The 20,301-nt window shown below is 40.7% G+C and overlaps 1 protein-coding gene across 2 annotated transcripts in view; it reads right to left on the reverse strand.

The window, feature by feature from the left end:
- ATRN (attractin) overlaps positions 1-20,301 on the reverse strand; it is a 183,377-nt gene that overhangs the window by 66,298 nt on the left and 96,778 nt on the right. For both annotated transcript variants that reach the window (XM_065921519.1, XM_065921520.1), the window contains exons 14-20: positions 19,364-19,502; positions 17,607-17,797; positions 15,530-15,749; positions 12,559-12,744; positions 11,756-11,989; positions 3,322-3,459; positions 170-263 (exon numbers count right to left, since the gene is read on the reverse strand). In XM_065921519.1, the coding sequence (XP_065777591.1) occupies positions 170-263; positions 3,322-3,459; positions 11,756-11,989; positions 12,559-12,744; positions 15,530-15,749; positions 17,607-17,797; positions 19,364-19,502 (1,202 nt within the window). The remainder of the gene's footprint in view (positions 1-169; positions 264-3,321; positions 3,460-11,755; positions 11,990-12,558; positions 12,745-15,529; positions 15,750-17,606; positions 17,798-19,363; positions 19,503-20,301) is intronic.

Genomic DNA, 20,301 nt, shown 5'->3' on the forward strand with positions numbered 1-20,301 from the left:
AGCAGAAAGGGGAAAATTTCAAATCAATCGATTTGAGGATTCCTCGGAGCCCACGGCAACAAGGCCCAGGGAAGAGGGTGGCTCTTGGGGTTCAGGCAATTTCGCAGCCCCTTCACGCTCCCTGGTGAGGTGTGGATGGTGCCAGGAGCCCCAGGAGTACAGTACTTACAGCTGACATTCATCCCCCTTGACGCCCTTGGTGGTGCAGAAGCACTTGCCGGTGTTGGTATTGCACAGCGACGCATGTCCATTGCACCTGCATGCTGGGGAGAAGGAGGAGGAAAGGGGGTGGTCACAACTGGCTTAAAAGATAACTACTGTCAGACTTTTCCCCCAAACAAGTAATTCTGTCTGAATTGGATTCAACTGGAAAGATCGGTAAAATAAAAGCATTCATTTAATAGGTAAAATTCTTGTTTTTTCAAGGTGGTGATTTATCTCAAATAATGTCAGAGTCAACATTTAAAGGAGTCAGTCACCAGTCAGCATGAAAGAGGACATCAGCGTCCGCTGCCATTTGAGGCCGTCCCTCTTTGGGATGTAACAGAGTCTATTACAATTTTATCACGATTCTTTCATCTACTCAATAAACATTTCTGAAGCATCTTCAATGTGGGCACACAGACACAATCTCTGTCCCCATAGAGACCTCTGAGCAATGACTGTTCCCTGCAGGGAGGGTTGGTCTGGCTAGGCTCTGCCAATGGCCACATTTCAAATCATACCAGGGCTCAGAGCTGAGGGAGGATTCCAACGGCAGGTCATGTTTCAGAGGCCCTCCATGATTCAGCACCCTTGCCTGACTTCTTAGCCTTCAGAGCAAATGACTCTCGTCATCTCCCTCCTCTAGCCACCTTTCACCTCCACCTTTCATCCAACATCTCTGTGTGACCCATGACAAACTTTTTACTCCAGCTGAAATAAATGATCTTTTCCCTCAACAGCTTTTCACTCGACAACCTGTTTTTCTGTGCATAAATTAAAAGTATTAGGCTACAGATAGGTATATTTTTAAAATAAATCCCATGGAGAAAAAATATCACTCAAAGAAACCTATGAATAGAATAGTGCAAGTGGTGAAGAAAATTTACGTTGCAGTGAGAAACAAAAGGGTTCAACGCTGGGTTCTGCTGAGGATGGAGAGAGGTGCAATGTATTAACAAAAGCAAAGGCCTATGGTCAATCTGCCCAGGTTTGAATTCAGGCCCCTCCATTTAGCTCCCTTTCTAAGTCAGCTTCCTCATTCATGTGATGGGGGTAATAATAATGCCTATCCTGTAGGATTTTGGGGAGGATTAAATGAGATAACACATGAATGAAATACAGTAAGCATTCAAAAAATCATCGCTGTTATCTAAAGATTAAGGACTACTCAGTTCTAAGAAGAAAACGTTAAAGACTTGGTGGCACTCATAGAATTTTTAAATTATGCTTTCTATTATAGATTGTGACTCTGAAAAATAAAGCTAGCTCTAAGTCCTGCAAACGGCTTCCTAGGTGGCTCAGTGGTAAAGAATCCACCTGCCAATGTGGGAGACACAGGTTCGATCCCTGGGTCAGGAAGATCCCCTGGAGAAGGAAATGGCAACCCACTCCAGTATTCTTGCCTGGGAAATTCCATGGACAGAAGAGCCTAGCTTAGCAGGCTACATGATCCATAGGGTTGCAAATAGTTGGACATGACTTAGCAACTAAACAACAACAGTAAAGTTCTGGACAACTGGACTCAAGCCGTACAAATGCCAAGAGGAGAATGTAACTTTTTAAGATAACAGTTGAACATAGCAGGGATGACAGCACCCTCATCATAGTGGTACAACCAGACCCAGTAGCTAAAGTCACATTTCCTGAATGTGGCTCTCAGCATGGCCAAATCTCACAGTGAGAGCTTGGTCAGGCTACTCTACCTTGGGGATATTAAAAGTACTGTTGTCTCAGGGGGCTGCCAGCACAATGCCTTGCATCAATATATATCAATCATTCAATAATGTCAGGTACTCTTGATTACTATCTAATGGATGAAATCTATTCACAAGGAATAAAAAAGTATTTTTACTGAATACCTTTTAATCTGAGCTTTACATAAGAATGGTAAGAAAGGACATCTGAAGAGTAATCATGATTGTTCACATCTACCTGTCATGTCCTGCTGACTGCTTTCATTTCAACAACCACCCTACTATCCCCATTTTACAGACGAGGAAAATGAATCCCAGAGAGATTCCACTAGGACACTAGCACTCTTCTGACTGCTTTGGAATCAGATTTTCAAGGGCCATGCTAAGGAGTTTGGAGGTGGGACTTGGGGAGCAATTAAGAGATTTTCCTTTCTTATTTTTTTCCTCAGACCTGATGGATCTTTCCACTGAAAACTAGAACAAACCGAAAAGTAGTTTATTGGTATCACTTGTCATTTTAAAAAAATATAATTTGTGTGCTAACAGTTAAGTGTCCTTTTGCTTACAGGAATCTATCTGACAAGTATGGGGAAACACAGGGCTACTTAAATCTTTAAAAATATTGGATGTATTGAGGAGTCTCAGTTCAGTTCAGTTCAGTCGCTCAGTCGTGTCCAACTCTTTGCTCCTGGTTAAAAACCTACATGTGACTTTTAAGGCCCAACCATAGGCAACGATAAAGATTTTCTCTGGTGGGCCTTACAGGGAAAGCTGCCTTCTCCACACCAGCCTGGATGGAACTCTCTAGTGGAGTTGAGTCAAGGGCTCAGGCCCCCTGGCCAGCCACTCTCTCTCACATATTTGCATTCCTAGCTCAGATGCCTTCACTCCTAGGTCTCTGTATCTGAGGCCTCAGGCAGAGGTCTTCAGGCACCTCTGCTAAGCTTCCACATGGAGGAGGAGGGGTACCTACTCTCCGTCCCAGGTACTTCTCCACTCCCACTAGCCTTTCCCCACATCCTCTCTCCACTTCAGGGTCCATAAGAGGCTTTTATTGGACCTTAAATTCATGTTGACTCCCAAGCCTATGCTAACTCACTTGATGCTCAAACAGTACACCATTCCAAGAAGGAAAGTAGAACAAGGGGAGTCAGTGCTCTCTCAGTGTAAGCCTTTTCCTTCCATTATCACAGGAACTGATTAAAGGCTTTAACTCCTTCATTTTGACTAGATGCTTTAATATCTACTCTGACACTAGGCAGCTCTGCTCTCTCTCTTCCAGTTCAGCTGACCTCCTGACGTGTAACTTAAGAAACGCACTATCTGAAACCAAGTGGCTTTCTTCCTCCAAGATAATCAAGACAAACAGACATATCATGTGCCACCTGATTTGCAATCAGTGACCCTGAAACATTTGACTTACGTTGACATTTTCCCCCGTTGGTTGGATCACCATAGAAGCCAGATATGCAGGTCTCACAGTGCTTGCCCGTGGTCAGGTTCTCACACTTCTCACAGATACTCTGATTAATGCATTTGCTGTGGCCATTGCACTGGCAAGCTAAAAGAAAGAATTTTAAGGGGCTTGTCCTGTGGTAGAGCTGGGTGGAATACGTTCCACAAGATTTATTTGCAACCATCTATGTTCCTTATTGCCTCTAAATAATCATCAAAACTACCAAAAATTAGTTTGAGAAATAAGATGAAAACATCAAAAAAGAGCTAGTTCAGGAAAATCAGAAATATATTACAGCAAGGTAGAAGTCCATAGCCATTAAAAAAAGTTTCTGTTGTTATTCACCTTAAAAATAATACATGCTCATGATAGTAAATTAGAAAAATACAAGGAAATTAGAAAAAATTCACACACAATTCCACCACCCAGAGATCACTGTTCATTTTTGGAATCCTTTTCTAGTATTTTTTTCTATACAGTTTTACACAGTTATGTTTATATTAATATTCAATTTTGATTTTTTAAAATGCAGATCACAATTATTTTACATTATTTCATCTAACATAAAACTTTAAATGGTAGAATGATTTTTATGAAGCCAAATAGCTACTTAACCATTTCTTTACATTCTGATCGTTTGCTTTCAACTTTTCATTTTAGAAAAACAACCATCGTTATAAGTAAACATTTTTATAAGTGGAATTACTGATTCTTGATGCATACAGGAGTTCACAACTAGAAAGAAATATGGCACATGGACCTCTCGGGGCTGCTCAGAAAAACTATGCACTGCAGAGTTCAGGTGAGGCCACTCAGGTAGTGTACAATCTATAAGCGGACCTGTCTTTTCTTCTCTTCAGCTCTACTGAGATATAACTGACATGGAATATTGTATAAATCTCAAGTGCACATTTAAAGTATATAATGTGTTGATTTGATAAAAACACTGAACAAATGCTTCTCTCTCTCTTCCCCTTCAAATTTCACTGAAAGTATAGAAGAAATGTAAAAGCAAGGGTTTGGGATAAGAGGAAAAAATGTTATGAGAAGTAGAGAGGGATACTTCTGAAGCACTGAATTTCTAGAAGTTTTCAGAATACCCCAAGTGGGGAGGCACTTGGCACAACCATGAACATGCCAAACACATCCAGACGCCTGGTCTGATGCTCCTTCCTCCCTTCACTGAGGGAGGATTGCAGACCATTCATCAACAGCCAGGGCAGACCAGAGTTGGTGAGTCCTGGTACTAGCCAGCCAGCCTTTCCTTTAGGACATCACACCACACCTTCACAACAGCTCAGTACATCCAGTACTCATAAGCCTAGACATTCAGTTAAAAATACAAATCAACCTTGAGGAATCACTAGTGTGAGAAAATTACCAAGCTAAAGGCATCAGCAAGATCACCACATGGAACAACTAACTCTGAAGGAAGGATTAGTGCAAGAAATTTAAGAGAATGAAAAATATTAACTTTAGTAAATTCAGGGAGGCTTGAGGGATCACTGCATTCATAAAATAAGAAAGCAAGCTCTGAAAAAACTTCACAATATTTAGAAACTTTGCAAAAAGAAAAGGATAAAATAAAATCAGACGCAAAACAAAAACTGTTCAAAACGTTAAATAGTAAAACACATATAGCTAAAAGCTGCCTGCAAGAAAATAATATAAATAGCTGTATGCCAAAAATTTGACCACTTAGATGAAAGAGAAAAATTCCTATAAAATACAGGCTATCCAAACTGAAGCAGAAACAGAAATCTGCCTGTATTATACTTTACTTACCTACTAAGTAAAGAGATTGGATGAATAATCAAAAATCTTCCCACAAAGAAAAATCCGAGCCCAGATGGCTTCACTGGTGGATTCTGTCAATACTTCAAGAAGAATTAATACCAATCTTTTTGCAAATTCCTTCCATAAATGCAAAAGGAGGGAATACTTCCCAACTCGCTCTATGAAGTCAGTACTACCCTGGTACCAAAATTAGACAGTCATCACAAGAAAGAAAACTACAGAACAGATCTATATCCTATATGAAAACAGACACAAAATGCCCAACTATAAAACGGAATCCATGTCAACGTATGGCAAAAACCACTACAATATTGTAAAGTAATTAGCCTCCAATTTAAAAAAACAAAAAACAAAAAACTGAATCCAGCAACACAGTAAAAAGAATTATATATCATGAGCAAATGGGCTTTATTCCAGAGATGAAAGACTGGTTTAATATCCTTAAATCAATTAGTATAGTGTATAGCATTAATAAACTAAAGGACAAAACCACATGATTATCAAGATACAGAAAAAGTATGTGACAAAATTCAGCACCCAATCAAAGCCCTCAAAAAGCCAGGAAGAGAAGGAAAATTTCTCAACCTGATAAAGGACATGTAAGAAAAAACTAAGGCCAATATCATATATAATGGAAAAAGACTGAATTCATTCTCCTTAAGATCAGGAACAAGACAATGATGTCCATTCTCACCACTTTTATTCAATATTGTACTGGAGTTTCTTGTCAGGCCAAATAGTCCTCCAAAAAAAATTTTTTTTAAATAAGGTGTCCAGATAGGAAAGGAAAAAGCAAAACTGTCTTTTTTAGCAGACAATACAATCCCTGTATAAAGAAAACCCTAATCAACTAAGAAATAGTAGAAATAATAGTTCCTCATGGTTGCATGACACAAAATTAACAAACAGAAATCAACTCTATTTCTAAATATAAACTAATAATGAACAGTCAAAAAACAAAATTAAGATAATTCCATTCACAATACCTTTAAGAAGCATAAAATACTTTGCATAGTAAATTTAACATAATAAGCATAAGATATAGACACTGAAAACTATAAAACACTGCTGAAAGAGAATAAAAAACTAAAGAAATAGAAAGACATTCCAGGTTTATAAACTAGAAGACTTAATACTGTTAAGAAGGTGTGTGTGTGTTAAGTCAAAAAATGAAGATCATGGCATCTCGACCCATCATTTCATGGCAAACAGATGGAGAAACAATGGAAACAGTGACAGACTTTATTTTCTTGGACTCCAAAATCACTGTGGACAGTGACTACAGCCATGAAATTAAAAGACACTGCCTCCTTGGAATAAAAGCAATGATAAACCTAGACAGTATATTAAAAAGCAGAGACATTACTTTTCCAACAAAGGTCCATATAGTCAAAGCTATGGTTTTTCCAGTAGTCATGTACAGATGCAAGAGTTGAACCATAAATAAGACTGAGTGCCGAAGAACTGATGTTTCTGAATTGTGGGTTGGAGAAAACTTTATAGAGTCCCTTGGCTTGGACAGCAAGGAGGTCAAACCAGTCAATCCTAAAGGAAACCAACTCTGAATATTCACTAGAAGGACTCATGCTGAAGCTGAAGCTCCAATAATACTTTTACCACCTGATACAAAGAGCCGACTCATTAGAAAAGACCCTGAATTAGCCTCCAACTAATAAAAATAAATGAAAAAAAAAAAAAAAAAAAAAAAACCAGAAAAGACCCTGAGGCTGGAAGAGACTGAAGGCACAAGGAGAAGGGGGTGGCAGAGGATGAGATGGTAAGACAGCATCACTGACTCAATGGACGTAAGTTTGAGCAAACGCTGGGAGATGGTGAAGGACAGGGAAACCTGGTGTGCTGCAGTCCCTGGGGTCACAAAGACTCGGATACGACAGAGCAACAGAACAACAAAGCAGGCTAAGTCGCTTCAGCAGTGCCCAACTCTGTGCAACCCTATGGAGTGTAGCCCACCAGGTTGTTCTGTTCATGGGATTCTCCAGGCAAGAACACTGGAGTGGGTTAACATGTCTTCCTCCAGGGGATCTTCCCGACCCAGAGGTCAAAACTATCTCTTAGGTCTCTTGCATTGACAGGTGGGTTCTTTACCACTAGCTCCAGCTGGGAAGCCCCATTAGGATGGCAATATACCCACAAATGGTCTATAGATTCAAAGCAATCTCTTACTAAGTATCAGCTGGCTTTTTGTTGATGTTACTGAAACTGACAAATTCATCCTAAAATTCATATGGAAATTCAAGGAACCCAGAACAGCCATGACCATTTAGAAAAAGAACAAAGTTGGAGGACTTAGGCTTCCCAAATTCAAAACTTATTACACTTACTACAAAGCTATAGAAATCAAGAGTGTGATACTAGCACAAGGACAGACATATGGTCAATGGAACAGAAATGAGAGTTCAGAAATGATTTCTTACATTCAACTGATTTTCAACAAATGTGCTCCCAAAATTCAATAGTACAAAAATGTACTCCCAAAATTCAATAGTAAAAAATAGTCTTTTCAGCAAATGTTGCAGGAACAACTAGCTAACCACATGCGAAAACATAAGTTTGGAAAAAAAAAAAAAAACTTTGGATGCCAACTTCGCATCAGATACAAAAATTAACTCAAAATGAATTATGGAACTAAATACACAGAGAATACACAGAGATAAATCTATGTAACTTTAAAAAGAAAATACAGGAGTAAACCTTTGTGATTTGGGGTTAGTTAGGCACTGATTTCTTTTAAACAATACCAAAAGCACACAGGGGAAAAGAATACTTTTGTATTTCAAAAGATATCATCAAGAAAATAAAAAGAAACCCCATGGAATGGGAGAAAATATCTGCAAACTGAATATCCAATAAGAGGTTTGTATCTTGATTCACAAAGAACTCCTGTAGGTCAACAGTAAAATGATAATGCAATTTTTAAAACTGAGCAAAGAATTTGAATAGCTCTCCAAAGAAGACATACAAATGACCAACAGGATGCTCAACTTCATTAGTCATTAAAGAGAAAGAGAACTCGCTCAGTCGTGTCTGACTCTTTGCCACCCCATGGGCTGTAGACTACCAGGCTCCTCTGTCCATGGGATTTTCCAGGCCAGAGAAGTGGAATGGGTTGCCATTTCCTTCTCCAGGGAATCTTCTGGGCCAGGGATTGAACCCAGGTCTCCCGCACTGCAGGCAGACACTTTACCATCTGAGCCATCAGGAAATCATTAGTCATTAGGGAAATGCAAATCAAAATCACAGTGCTTGCCAAGTGGCCCAGTGGTTAAGAATCCCCCTGCCAATGCAGTGAACACAGGTTTAACCCCTGGTGTGGGAAGATCCTACGTGCAGCAGGGCGACTAAGACTATGCACAGCTACTGAAGCCCGCATGCCTAGAGCCTGTGCTCTGGAGCAAGTAAAGCCCCACAACGAGAAGCTCGTGCACCCCAAAGAAGAGTAGCCCCTGCTCACAACTAGAAGCCCATGTGCAGCAACAAAGACCTAGTACAGCTAAAACAAAACAAAACAAAAAAACACTGTGACATGCCATTTCTCATATTCTCATACACTAGAACAGCTACAATCAAACAAATGTGATGACGATGTGGGGAAAATCAGAACCTTTCTAACATTGCTAGTGAGAATGAAAAATGGTACAGCTACTCTGGAAAACTTTAAACCCATCATCCCCCTTTGTCCCTGGTCCTAGGAAATCACTAAGCTATTTATTGTCTCTAAATATTTGCCCTTTTTTGGACATTCCATATAAGTGATACGGGCTCAGATGGTAAAAGAATCTGCTTGCAATGCAGGAAGTGCAAAAGACTCAGGTTCAATTCTTGGGTCAGGAAGCGTCCCCCAGAGGAAGAATACACTCCAGTATTCTTGCCTGGAAAATTCCATGGACAGAGGAGCCTGGTGGGGTACAGTCCATAGGGTCCCAAAGAAGTGGACATGACTGAGCGACTGACACTTTCACTCAGTAACTTTCCTTATAGAAATCTTCACAAACAGCCCAGTAGTCAGGGGCACTGTCTGGCAGGATTTCAGAGAAATTCTTATCCACTAATCTCTTGGGAGTCTTTGTACCTGCCTAGCTTCTCCCAATTGTTCTGGCAGCCCATCAGTAATTTTGTGCATTTACTGGAAGTTTGAATCAAAGGCCACTTTCTCTGGGTTGGTTTCTCAGGGCAGCTACCCCAGCAGATCAAGCCTCAAGTTTTAGATCAACTCAAGGTTGATTCCTTCTTGCATCAACCACTGGGAGTGACAGAAAGGAGGAAGGATTGGGAGAAGGGAAGAGAGGGAAGGAGTGGGGAGAAGGGAGAGAGGGGGAAAGGGAGGGAAGGAAGAAGAGAGGGAGGTAGACAAGCAGGCTCAATTTTTCCTTTTTTCTTCTTGTCAAAAGAAAGAGGTGTTTTCCTTTTCCCTATTCTTAGAGCATTTTAGTAAGAAAATTTGCATTTAAAAAACCTCTGATTCCTTTGAAACATATGTAAATCTCTTTAAAACCTAAATAAGCCATAAGTCAGCATTACAAAGCAGACACGGTTTTTGTTAAAGGCTTAAGAGCAATCTCTTTGAAATGTAAACATTAAGTGAGCCAGCCACCCTACCTTCTCTCTGTGGGAATGGATCCAAACTATAACCATCGGCTTGCATTAAAGATACAAGTTTGTTTTCTTTTTTGTTTTTTCCTTTGGGTAAAGGCAATTAACTTACGTAGGTGGCCACACCAATTACCAGGTAAATTCACAATAAACTATGAAAGAATGTAGAGCAGACAGTGGTGTCAAATTCTCTCACACAAAGCCAAGTTAGTTACCTTCATTTTGAGGACAAGTATAGAATGGACTGTATACGCTGGGCTATTTAAAAGGGTGGGATTTCTCTCTGTTGTATCTCATTAGTGGACTGCTGAAATGTGCATTACCATCTGGTTTAATGCTTACTCAGTAATAAAACTTTCTTTCCTACATCTGTGGAGAGGAATTTCTGGGCTGGCAGGAGATTTTATTTTTAATTTTTCCCCTAGCAATCGTCACATTGTATTTTTAAGTAAAAAAAGAAAACTGCAGAACAATATATCAAATGCATAGTATATTTCACGGTATTTTTATTTAAAAAACTATACATCTAAAGGTATCTGTATTACTGTTAAAAGTTTGTCCTTCTATGAAGAACTAGAGATGAGGAAATGCCGGGCTGGATGAAGCACAAGCTAGAAATCAAGACTGCCAGGAGAAATATCAATAACCTCAGATACACAGATGACACCACCCTTATGACAGAAAGCGAAGAGGTACTAAATTTAGAGCCTCTTTTTGAAAGCGAAAGAGGAGAGTGAAAAAGTTGGCTTAAAACTCAACATTCAGAAAACTAAGATCATGACATCTGGTCCCATCACTTCATGGCAAATAGATGAGGAAACAATGGACAGTGACAGATTTTATTTTCTTGGGCCCCAAAACCACTGTGGATGGTGACTGCAGCCATGAAATTAAAAAGACGCTTGCTCCTTGGAAGAAAAGCTATGACCAACCTAGACAGCATATTAAAAAGCAAGGACGTTACTTTGCTGACAAAGGTCTGTATAGTCAAAGCTATGGTCTTTCCAGCAGTTATGTATGGATGTGAGAGTTGGACCATAAAGAAGGTTGAGCACCGAAGAATTGATGTTTTTGAACTGTGGTGTTGGAGAAGACTCTTCAGAGTTCCTTGGACAGCAAGGAGATCAAACCAGTCAATTCTAAAAGAAATCAGTCCTGAATATTCATTGGAAGGATTGAAGCTTAAGCTCCAGCTCCAATACTTTGGCCACCTGATGCGAAGAGCCGACTCATTAGAAAAGACCCTGATGCTGGAAAAGATTGAAGGCAGGAGAAGGGGATGACAGAGGATGAGATGGTGGGATGGCATCACTGACTCAATGGACATGAGTTTGAGCAAGCTCTGGGAGTTGGTGATGGACAGGGAAGCCTGGCGTGCTGCAGTCCCTGGGGTTGCAAAGAGTCGGACACAACTGAGCAACTGAACTGAACTAAGAGATGAGGAATTGTAGTTTTTATTTTATCTACATTTGTAATAGCTAATTTTTATAATGAACACATTTCATTACTTTTATAATGAAAGTTAGCAAAAGAACTGAAAATTCTTAGTATTTTCATTAACTGACATTAAAAATATTTTTCATATGAAACAAATAGTTTCTTAAATGATCTCTCTTTTTTTTTCCCTTAAAGAAATCCATGTAAATAATGTAGCTTTCAAGGCTTTATTCTCTAAGTAGGTAGTGAGACTTGGGGGTGAAGGAAATGGCAGCCCACTCCAGTATTCATTCTTGCCTTGAGAATCCTGTGGACAGAGGAGCCTGGTGGGCTGCTGTCCATAGGGTCGCACAGAGTCGGACACGACTGAAGAAACTTAGCATGCATGCATGTCTTGGAGAAGGAAATGGCAACCCACTCCAGTGTTCTTGCCTGGAGAATCCCAGGGACAGAGGAGCGTGGTGGGCTGCCGTCTGTGGGGTCGCACAGAGTCGGACACGACTGAAGCGACTCAGCAGCAGCAGCAGTGAGATTTGGGACACAGAACACATCTTACCTGGACAATGAATGAAAGACCAGTTATATCTGCTGTCCTCCAGACACATGCTGGAATTGAGAAGAGGCTGTGGGTAGGAGTTTCCTGTGGGGCCCTGAGAGGGCATCTTCACTGGTCCTTTATAGGAGCCCTCTAGGCACTTCCCTTTGCCTGTATTGCTAGGATCAGTGCACCAGCCACAGCCTGGTTGCTCCAAGCAGTGACTACAGGTACAGTAGCCTGAACAATTTTCAGCTGTAAAAAAACATAAGCTACAATTTACTATCACATGTAGGCTTAAATTCATTGTATATTTAAATTATCTTCTTTGTTAACAACAGATGATTCAACGTTAGTCAAAATTCCTATTCTATTGTGATTGTTCAAACGATATAATAAAATTTTAAGGAGCCCAATATTTTGTCCAACCTATAATAGAGACTCCTCTCTTCTCCCGCAATCCTAGGATATTGGAGGCAGAAGAGACTTTAGAGACCATCTCCTGGAAAGCACTTACTTTATGAATTAGGAGATGAAGATGTGGAAACATTCCATAGTTTGGGTAATATGATACTGAGACTCAGCAAGTTATTTCTGTACTCTGTGATCTATTCTATAATCGTTTACTTGTGTCACTGTATTTGATTCTCTATGCAGGTTCCTATCAGGCAGTCTCTGGATAGACCTGAGCAGATGGTCAAGTCTGGTTTCATCCCTAGGAAGTTCAGAGGCTGACAGCACTGCCCTGCAGACAGTGTTGTCGCCAGCACTGCCCTGCAGACAGTGTTGTCGCCCACACTGCCTAGAGCTCACGTTTCACTCACGGGGGCAGCTGCTCATGGTATACCACTCCATACACTGGCCGAAAGGGAAGGAGGCCACGTAGGCATTGGAGTCCACGCACTGCTTCATGTTGCTGCACCACATGCACTCCGAGCTGCCACTGGTACACTCCCCACAGGCTGTCCGCAAGGCACAAGGGGTCCGGCACTGCTTGGCGCTGTGGTTGGCTGGGAAGTAAACCCAAGAGAGACACTTAAAGCTCCCACCAAGTCAGCTAAGGTCAAAGCCTTTGCAGTGTGGGTTGTGACCCACTAATGTGTCATGAAGTCAATTCAGTGGGTTACACTAAACGTAGAAGAAAACACAAAGTCTTAGGTCATCATGTACTGGTTAGTCATGTATATTTATATAGTTGGGGGGGAAATCTGTTTTTATTTTCAAAGAGAAGGACAGATATGAGGAACAAGCTAATTTTTCCATAAGGGTAGGGGTTCTAATATAGGAGACCCAAGATGAACTTCACAAGTTTTACAACCCATCTGAATATGCAACATTATACCTCTGTATATTCTAGGGAAAGAAGAACCACAACATTCATTAACTTTACCAAAGCACCCAGGATCCAAAACAGCTAAAAAGTTTCCCTACAGGAAGGTTAAATAATAAATATTAATGTGACTCCAGTGGTCATGTATGGATGTGAGAGTTGGACTGTGAAGAAAGCTGAGAGCCTAAAAATTGATGCTTTTGAACTGTGGTGTTGGAGAAGACTTTTGAGAGTCTCTTGGACTGCAAGGAGATCCAACCAGTCCATCCTAAAGGAGATCAGTCCTGGGTGTTCACTGGAAGGACTGATGCTGAAACTGAAACTCCAATACTTTGGCCACCTCATGCGAAGAGCTGACTCATTGGAAAAGACCCTGATGCTGGGAGGGATTGGGGGCAGGAGGAGAATGGGACGACAGAGGATGAGATGGCTGGATGGCATCACCAACTCGATGGACATGAGTTTGAGTAAACCCCGGGAGTTGGTGATGGACAGGGAGGCCTGGTGTGCTGCAATTCATGGGTCCGCAAAGAGTCGGACACGACTGAGCGACTGAAATGAACAGAACTGAACTGAATGTGACTCCACAGTGATCTGAATTCTCTTCCACATCCCTGCATTCCTCAGACAAATTATAATACCTTCCTAAAATGACACATAATGTCAATGGAGTCCAGCCTCCCAAAAGCATCCACAAAATTGCAACTACTGCCTGTGAGACCCCCTGCAGGAGAAGGACAATGGTCAAGGGCTTGTCTGTGTGCTGCACATGCCACCCCGTGCCTATCTTTATGAAACTGAGATGTGCCTAGAGTAAAACGTCAAGCCTGTGAAGCAACTCCAAGTGTAGGCTCCTTCGGCACTCTCCTTCAGTGTTATTGGGCTGAATGTTTGCTTTCCCGTCCTGTTGTTGTTCAGCTGCTAAGTCTTATCTGATTCTGTTACCCTATGGACTGCAGCACACCAGGCTTTCCTGTCCTTCACCATTTCCTGCAGTTTGCTCAAATTCATGTCCACTGAGTCGATGATGCTATCTAACCATCTCATCCTCTACCACCCTCTTCTCCTACCCTCAATCTTTCCCAGCATGACGGTCTTTTTCAATGAGTTGGCTCTTTGCATCAGGTGACCAAAGTACTGGAGCTTTAGCTTCAGCATCAGTCCTTCCAATGAATATTCAGGATTGAATTCCTTTAGGACTGCTTTTGTCTCCTTGCTCTCCAAGGGACTCTCAAGAGTCTTCTCTAGCACTGCAGTTAAAAAGCATCAGGTCTTTGGCACTCAGCCTTCTTTATGGACCAACTCTCACATCTGTACATGACTACTGGAAAAACCATAGCTTTGACTATATGGACCATTGTCAGCAAAATGATGTCTCTGCTTTTTTTAATACACTGTCTAGGTTTGTCATTGCCTTCTTTCTGAGGAGCAAGTGTCTTCTAATTTCATGGCTGCAGTCACTGTTCAAAGTGAATCTGGAGCCCAAGAAAATAAAATCTGTCTCTGCTTCCACTTTTTCCCCTTCTATTTGCCATGAAGTGATGGGACTAGATGCCATGATCTTAGTTTTTTTAATGTTGAATTTTAAGCCAGCTTTTTCACTCTCATCAAGAGGCTCTTTAGTTCCTCTTCACTTTCTGCCATTAGAGTGATATCATCTGCATATCTAAGTTTGTCAATATTTCTTCTGGCAATCTTGATTCCAGCTTGTGATTCATCCAGCCTGGTATTTCATATGATGTACTCTGCATATAAGTTATATAAGTAGGATACAACATATAGCCTTGTTGTACTCCTTTCCGAATTTCGAAACAATTAGTTGTTTTATGTCTGGTTCTGTTGCCTCTTGACCCACAGGACTACACCAATTATTTTTCTCCCTACTGACACTGTCTTTCTGTTCTGCAATGATCTGCTTGCTTTTCTGATTTTTTCTTTGGATTTTTTGTTCTATCTTCCACAGCATTTGTCTGCCAACACTTAGAAATTTGATTTTTAGATCAATTCTCAATACTTTTTGTGGTCAACAAACCAATCAATCTCATTGTTAAATAACAATATTCTAGTTAGAATATTGTTGCTTAGTTACTAAATTGTGTATGACTCTTGCGATCCCATGTACAGAGTTCTTCTGTCCATGGGATTTTCCAGGCAAGAATACTGGAGTGGGTTGCCATTTCCTCTCCAGGGTATTTTCCCGATCCAGGGATCAAACTTGCATCTCCTGCACTGCAGGCAGATTCTTTATTACTAAGCCACCAGGAGAATGCTAGTTATTTTTCGTTTTGTTCATAGCTCATGCTAGTTCCTTCTGCTTTAAAAATTCTGCATTATCCTCTGCTTCATATGCTTGAAATCAATACTCCACCTGTCTTTTCATGAAAATTTCACAACACTTAATTTTGCCTCCTACAGTTTCTCTTTCAGTGAATGTCCTGTAACGCATAATGCAACCATATACTTACCAGGCCTTTCACAGACACTACCATTGAGTGGATTGATGCAGGTTGCAGCCTTTAAGCCCCGAGTACTGGGTTCTGACAAGATCCCACAGAATCCAGCATCACTGGGCTCAGATGGCATCCACTGTAGTGAACTATTTGTAAACGGGGACATATCTTCCCAGCACCAATAGGACACATTGATCTTCCGAAGGCCAACCCATGGAGTTAAGGTGAGCTTGGACTGTAGGCAAAACAGAAACAGCTATGAAAATAATCAATATCTTGACCAAAACTAGCTTCTAGATAAAAACTATTAAGTTACATGTATCCAAAGGACACAGGAAAACCTCCTTATCCCAAATCAGTCATGGTGGATTGGTGCAAACCTTTATTCTTATGTTACTTATCATTCCTGGCACTTTAATATAGCCATTTTACAAAGGACAGAAAAGACATCAAAGAAAGACGTCAGAGAAGACATCAAAATTTTCACAGAGATTAACAGCAAAGTAATAATCAAGTTCCTAAATTTCTATACTCTATGACAAATGCTATGAAGAGATAGCCACCCCCAAGCTGGTTGAAATGTCTATTTATACATGAAATACCATATCCTACTGCTATCTAAGGCTGTTTTGGGAACTCTGGCTAGGTTAGATGATTGAAGATTCCCACATTCAGCTGGGGAGGCAGAGCGTATTGGCCGTCAATAAATTTTAGAGGGAATAATAGGTCAATGAATTCCTGGGAAATTCATTCCTAGGAAAGTCTGTCTCTTGCTCTACTGAAATGTCCTTGTTGCAGTTTAAAAATTTTTTTTTCACAAAGTTTAGCCCAGAAATAAAAGATATTTTAAATTTTGTCAGTTACTAAAACAAAATGTACAGTATTTCCATTCTGGAAGGAAAAAATAAACATGAATATTGTGTGCTCAGTCACTCAGTCATGTCCAACTCTTTGCAACCCCATGAACTGTAGCCCACCAGGCTCCTTTGTCCATGGGATTTTCCAGGCAAGAATACTAGAGTGGGTTGCCATTTCCTTCTCCAGAGAAAATGCTTATTAAGAGACTTTAAAAACAGCAACACCACCACCACCCAAAAGTTGTTACTTTTAGTTGTAGTGAGTGATATTTATTCACTTATAGGATTTGGTACTGATCTCTCATAAGGCCCAGGTACAGCAATTCCTTCCCATTCAGTCTGCACTAGTTATGCAAACTTACCTGCAGCTCACCCCTCAATCTCTGTATCTTTGATCAATGCATAGAGTCCAGCTCATTCCTTCTGTCTTCAGGAGTTACCTCTTTCTGTCTGTCAGCCTGCCTCTGTCCTAAAGGTTACAGCGTCCTTTCTTATTTTTCCAAACAAACCAGGGCTCTAAGTCTAGGTTTATAGCTGTGGAAGCACGTTACTTTAGTTGTCTCTCAACCGTCGATCTGATCACAAGACTATGAATTGTTGAAAGAGCACTGTCTTGTAAGTATCAGTTAACTGAGGGTGGGACCACTGTTCTAGGACTCTGGACTAAAAAACACAAAATGTCATTGTTGTATATCAACTACAAGCTGCCCAAGAGCAGTGGATGGACAGGAAGAGAACTTGGGGCCTTTCTGTGCTCAGAAACTCTTAATAAGAAGATGCCCTCTAACAAAGACCCACAGATGTTCATTTTTTAGGATAATTAACATTAAATCATATTATACACTGTAATAATGCCTGAAAACTAGCTTAATTCAACTAAGGTAATTAATAATGGCACCCGCCTCCCCCATCCCAGCAGAACCTAGGGATCAAATAGATATGAAATAATCTACAGATATAACAGGATATGTGCATATGTCAACATGTTACTATTCAATATACACATAATTATTGATATGTAATTTAATGAAATATGACTAATAAAATGTGTTGGAAATTTCAAGATAAGAAAGAATATATAATATTAAAGGAAGAGAATTTGACAGTGCAGTTCTACAATCTATTACACTGCACTTACTAGCATTCCTCCTCCTGCCAATCACATCACAGGTAAGCTGCAGTTATGCTGTTTGTAGAAAGGTGGATACTAGAAACTTACAAGGATTTTAACTCACCATGCTCTGTGATGACTGCATGATTCGCAGCTGCTTAAGGACAAATTCTACCTTCTTCTGAGTTGTAAGAGAAGCCAAAAAGGCATTGTGGTTCCTGCAGGACAATTTTGCATTGTCATAAGTCTCCTTGGCAGTAGTAATTTTCAAACATGAGTTTCCAACCAAATGCCAGCCAATGCCACAGATATTTTCTTTATTAAAGAGGGGAGAGAAAACAAAGAAGTTTAGACATCACATAAAACTACATATATTACCACTTTGAACCACTGGAAATCTAAATAATACTTTTGAGTTCAATTCTAGAGACTTCATTTGGATGTGGTGAGTGTATCAGACACATTACCAAGGATCAAATACAGAATAAAAAGAATTTTTAAAATGCTTATCAGTCTTACTTCCTGGACCTCAAGTGCATATGCTGAGGTCAATCTTCCCATGTCTTAGAGAAAAACATTTGTTTGACGACAGCATTAAATTTATAAACCATCTTTTGAAGAACAATTAGAAACAAGACTAAAATCCTAAGTAAAAAGAAGAAAAATGAATATGCTTACTGAAAAGATGGGGTAGAAACCTTCAAGGACAGAAGTGAGTTGATGAGTGAACAAGTCTACAAAAGACACACTGTTTTCACATCAAGTGGAAGGTGAACTCAAGTTACACAAAACATCCCAAAAGTGAGATGGAAAGAGCCTTTTGGGGAAGCAAGCCAAACCAGAGAAATTTGTATCTGCTCCTGTGACCTCCCTGAACCCACAAAAAGAGCTGCTCAGAAGTTATACATGTTTCCTGGAAGACAGGGCATGAGCAGAGCAACTTCATTAGAACAAAAGTACCCTGGAGATACCCTCAACAATGCTCATCAGCGGCCAGTGAGATGAAGGGAGAGTCCCAGGAGAGGGATCACTTAAGAGCAGATAAAGACTGGCTCCTCAGAGTGTGGCGTCAGTGTCACTGCTTGCTGAAATGCAGATTCTAGGGCCCCACCACACATCTGTGCCAGATTCTGGCTTCTAGCAAGACCCCCAGGTACTTTGCTGTGCACTCAAGTTTGTGATGTAATGAGGTAAAGAACAAGAAGTCCACTCCAGCAAGCTGAATCAAGTGCTTCCAAAGGACATTCAACAGGGGCTCAGTCGAGCTCAGTTACCCTATACTTCTATTGTACAGAGCCACAGCAGACCACCTCCTGGACTTCCTGGATGAGCAAATATATGAGAGTTTCAGCCATGGTTGGTTGGCTTCAGGCTCCCAACTCATCATCCTGAACCTCAGAAGTGCTATCAATTGAGCTATCTGGGGCTGGGGTCATTTCAGGAAGTGCTGTTGCCAAGGGCATCTCTCCTTTCCTTCTTGTCAGAAGGTGCTGACAGCCTGATCCCAATGGTCAATAAGAAACACACTTCACAAAGTATGCAGCAGACTGGCCACTGAGACTGCTGCTTTCTACTCCCAGGTTACGACCACAGAGTGGGGTGGGGGCAACGGAGCAGGCTCAATGACACGGAGTCAGGCTGTGATTCAATTCTTCACAGCAGCAGATGACACTTCACTTGCTTTCAAAGGATGGGAGAAGTAAATACTTAAGAACTATATTTCTGCTTTAAAAAATAACCACCGCAATAATGGAGTGGGGGATGAATGGATAAAATGAGTTCTCCCCGTTTGCTGGGTTCAGTCTAGGCTGCACAGTATTGACAGTGATGCGTGTGAAGTCTCTGAACCCACCCACACCAAGATGCCTCTGCAATGCCTACCGGGCAGGGCGATGCACTCCTGATTCCGGGGCTCCCACTGGCAGTTCTGGTCCAGGGCACAGCTCCTGCAGCTGGTCTTCTTGTTACAATAATACATCGGGTTATCCTTGGGGCAATAATCATACTTGGAAATGGAGATCTAGAATACAATGGACAAAAGCTTTTCTCTTATATCCACAGAGAGAACTCAAGGTAAGGGCAACTAGGATACTAAAAACAACAAAGGCTAACTAAGGACACAAATGACGAACAAACAGATAAACAAATAAGGTGTAGGTGAAGCAGCACTGCAGTGGAAACATTATAGTGAAATGTTCAAGGACATGCAAGGATCTGGCAAGGAAAGAGTGCACTCTCTTAAACACCATGTTTCAACTTATGCATCTGTAAAATGTGAATGTTGAATTTGCTGCTTTTTAAATCATCTCCTAAACAGTATAAAAATTTTATCTTTTATGAGATGCTTTCCTGACTGACAAAGAATGTCTTATAAACCATCAAAAATTATAAAAGTTGAGTCATTCTATCTTTGTTTTGCCTTACAATCTAATAAAAATCATAAATGATAAGCATAAATTAGGCTGAGTCAAAATGTAACGTAAGACAAGGAGATTCTGCAAAGTCTATTATTTCCACAATTTATTTTGGCAGTTACACACTTGTCTCACTTTCAGTCTCAAGTCCTAAACTGCTCCCCAACCTAGCACTGGCAGCGGGAGCACACTGTTACAAACTTCATGCCAGGAGTCTAGCCCTCAGCCACAGCCATGCCTAGGGACCGGGGCATACTCGGAGTAACAGTCTTGCCTTCTTCTAAAACACAAACATCAATCCTCCTGGCTAGTAGAACCTTTGGAATTTGGAGATATAGAGCATCTCTTACTAAAGAAACTTCACTCAATGGTAAAATCCAAATCAACACTGAAGATTTCAAAAAT

The sequence above is a fragment of the Muntiacus reevesi genome, chromosome 2 (genome assembly GCF_963930625.1).
Source record: "Muntiacus reevesi chromosome 2, mMunRee1.1, whole genome shotgun sequence".
NCBI classification, from domain to species: Eukaryota; Metazoa; Chordata; class Mammalia; order Artiodactyla; family Cervidae; genus Muntiacus; species Muntiacus reevesi.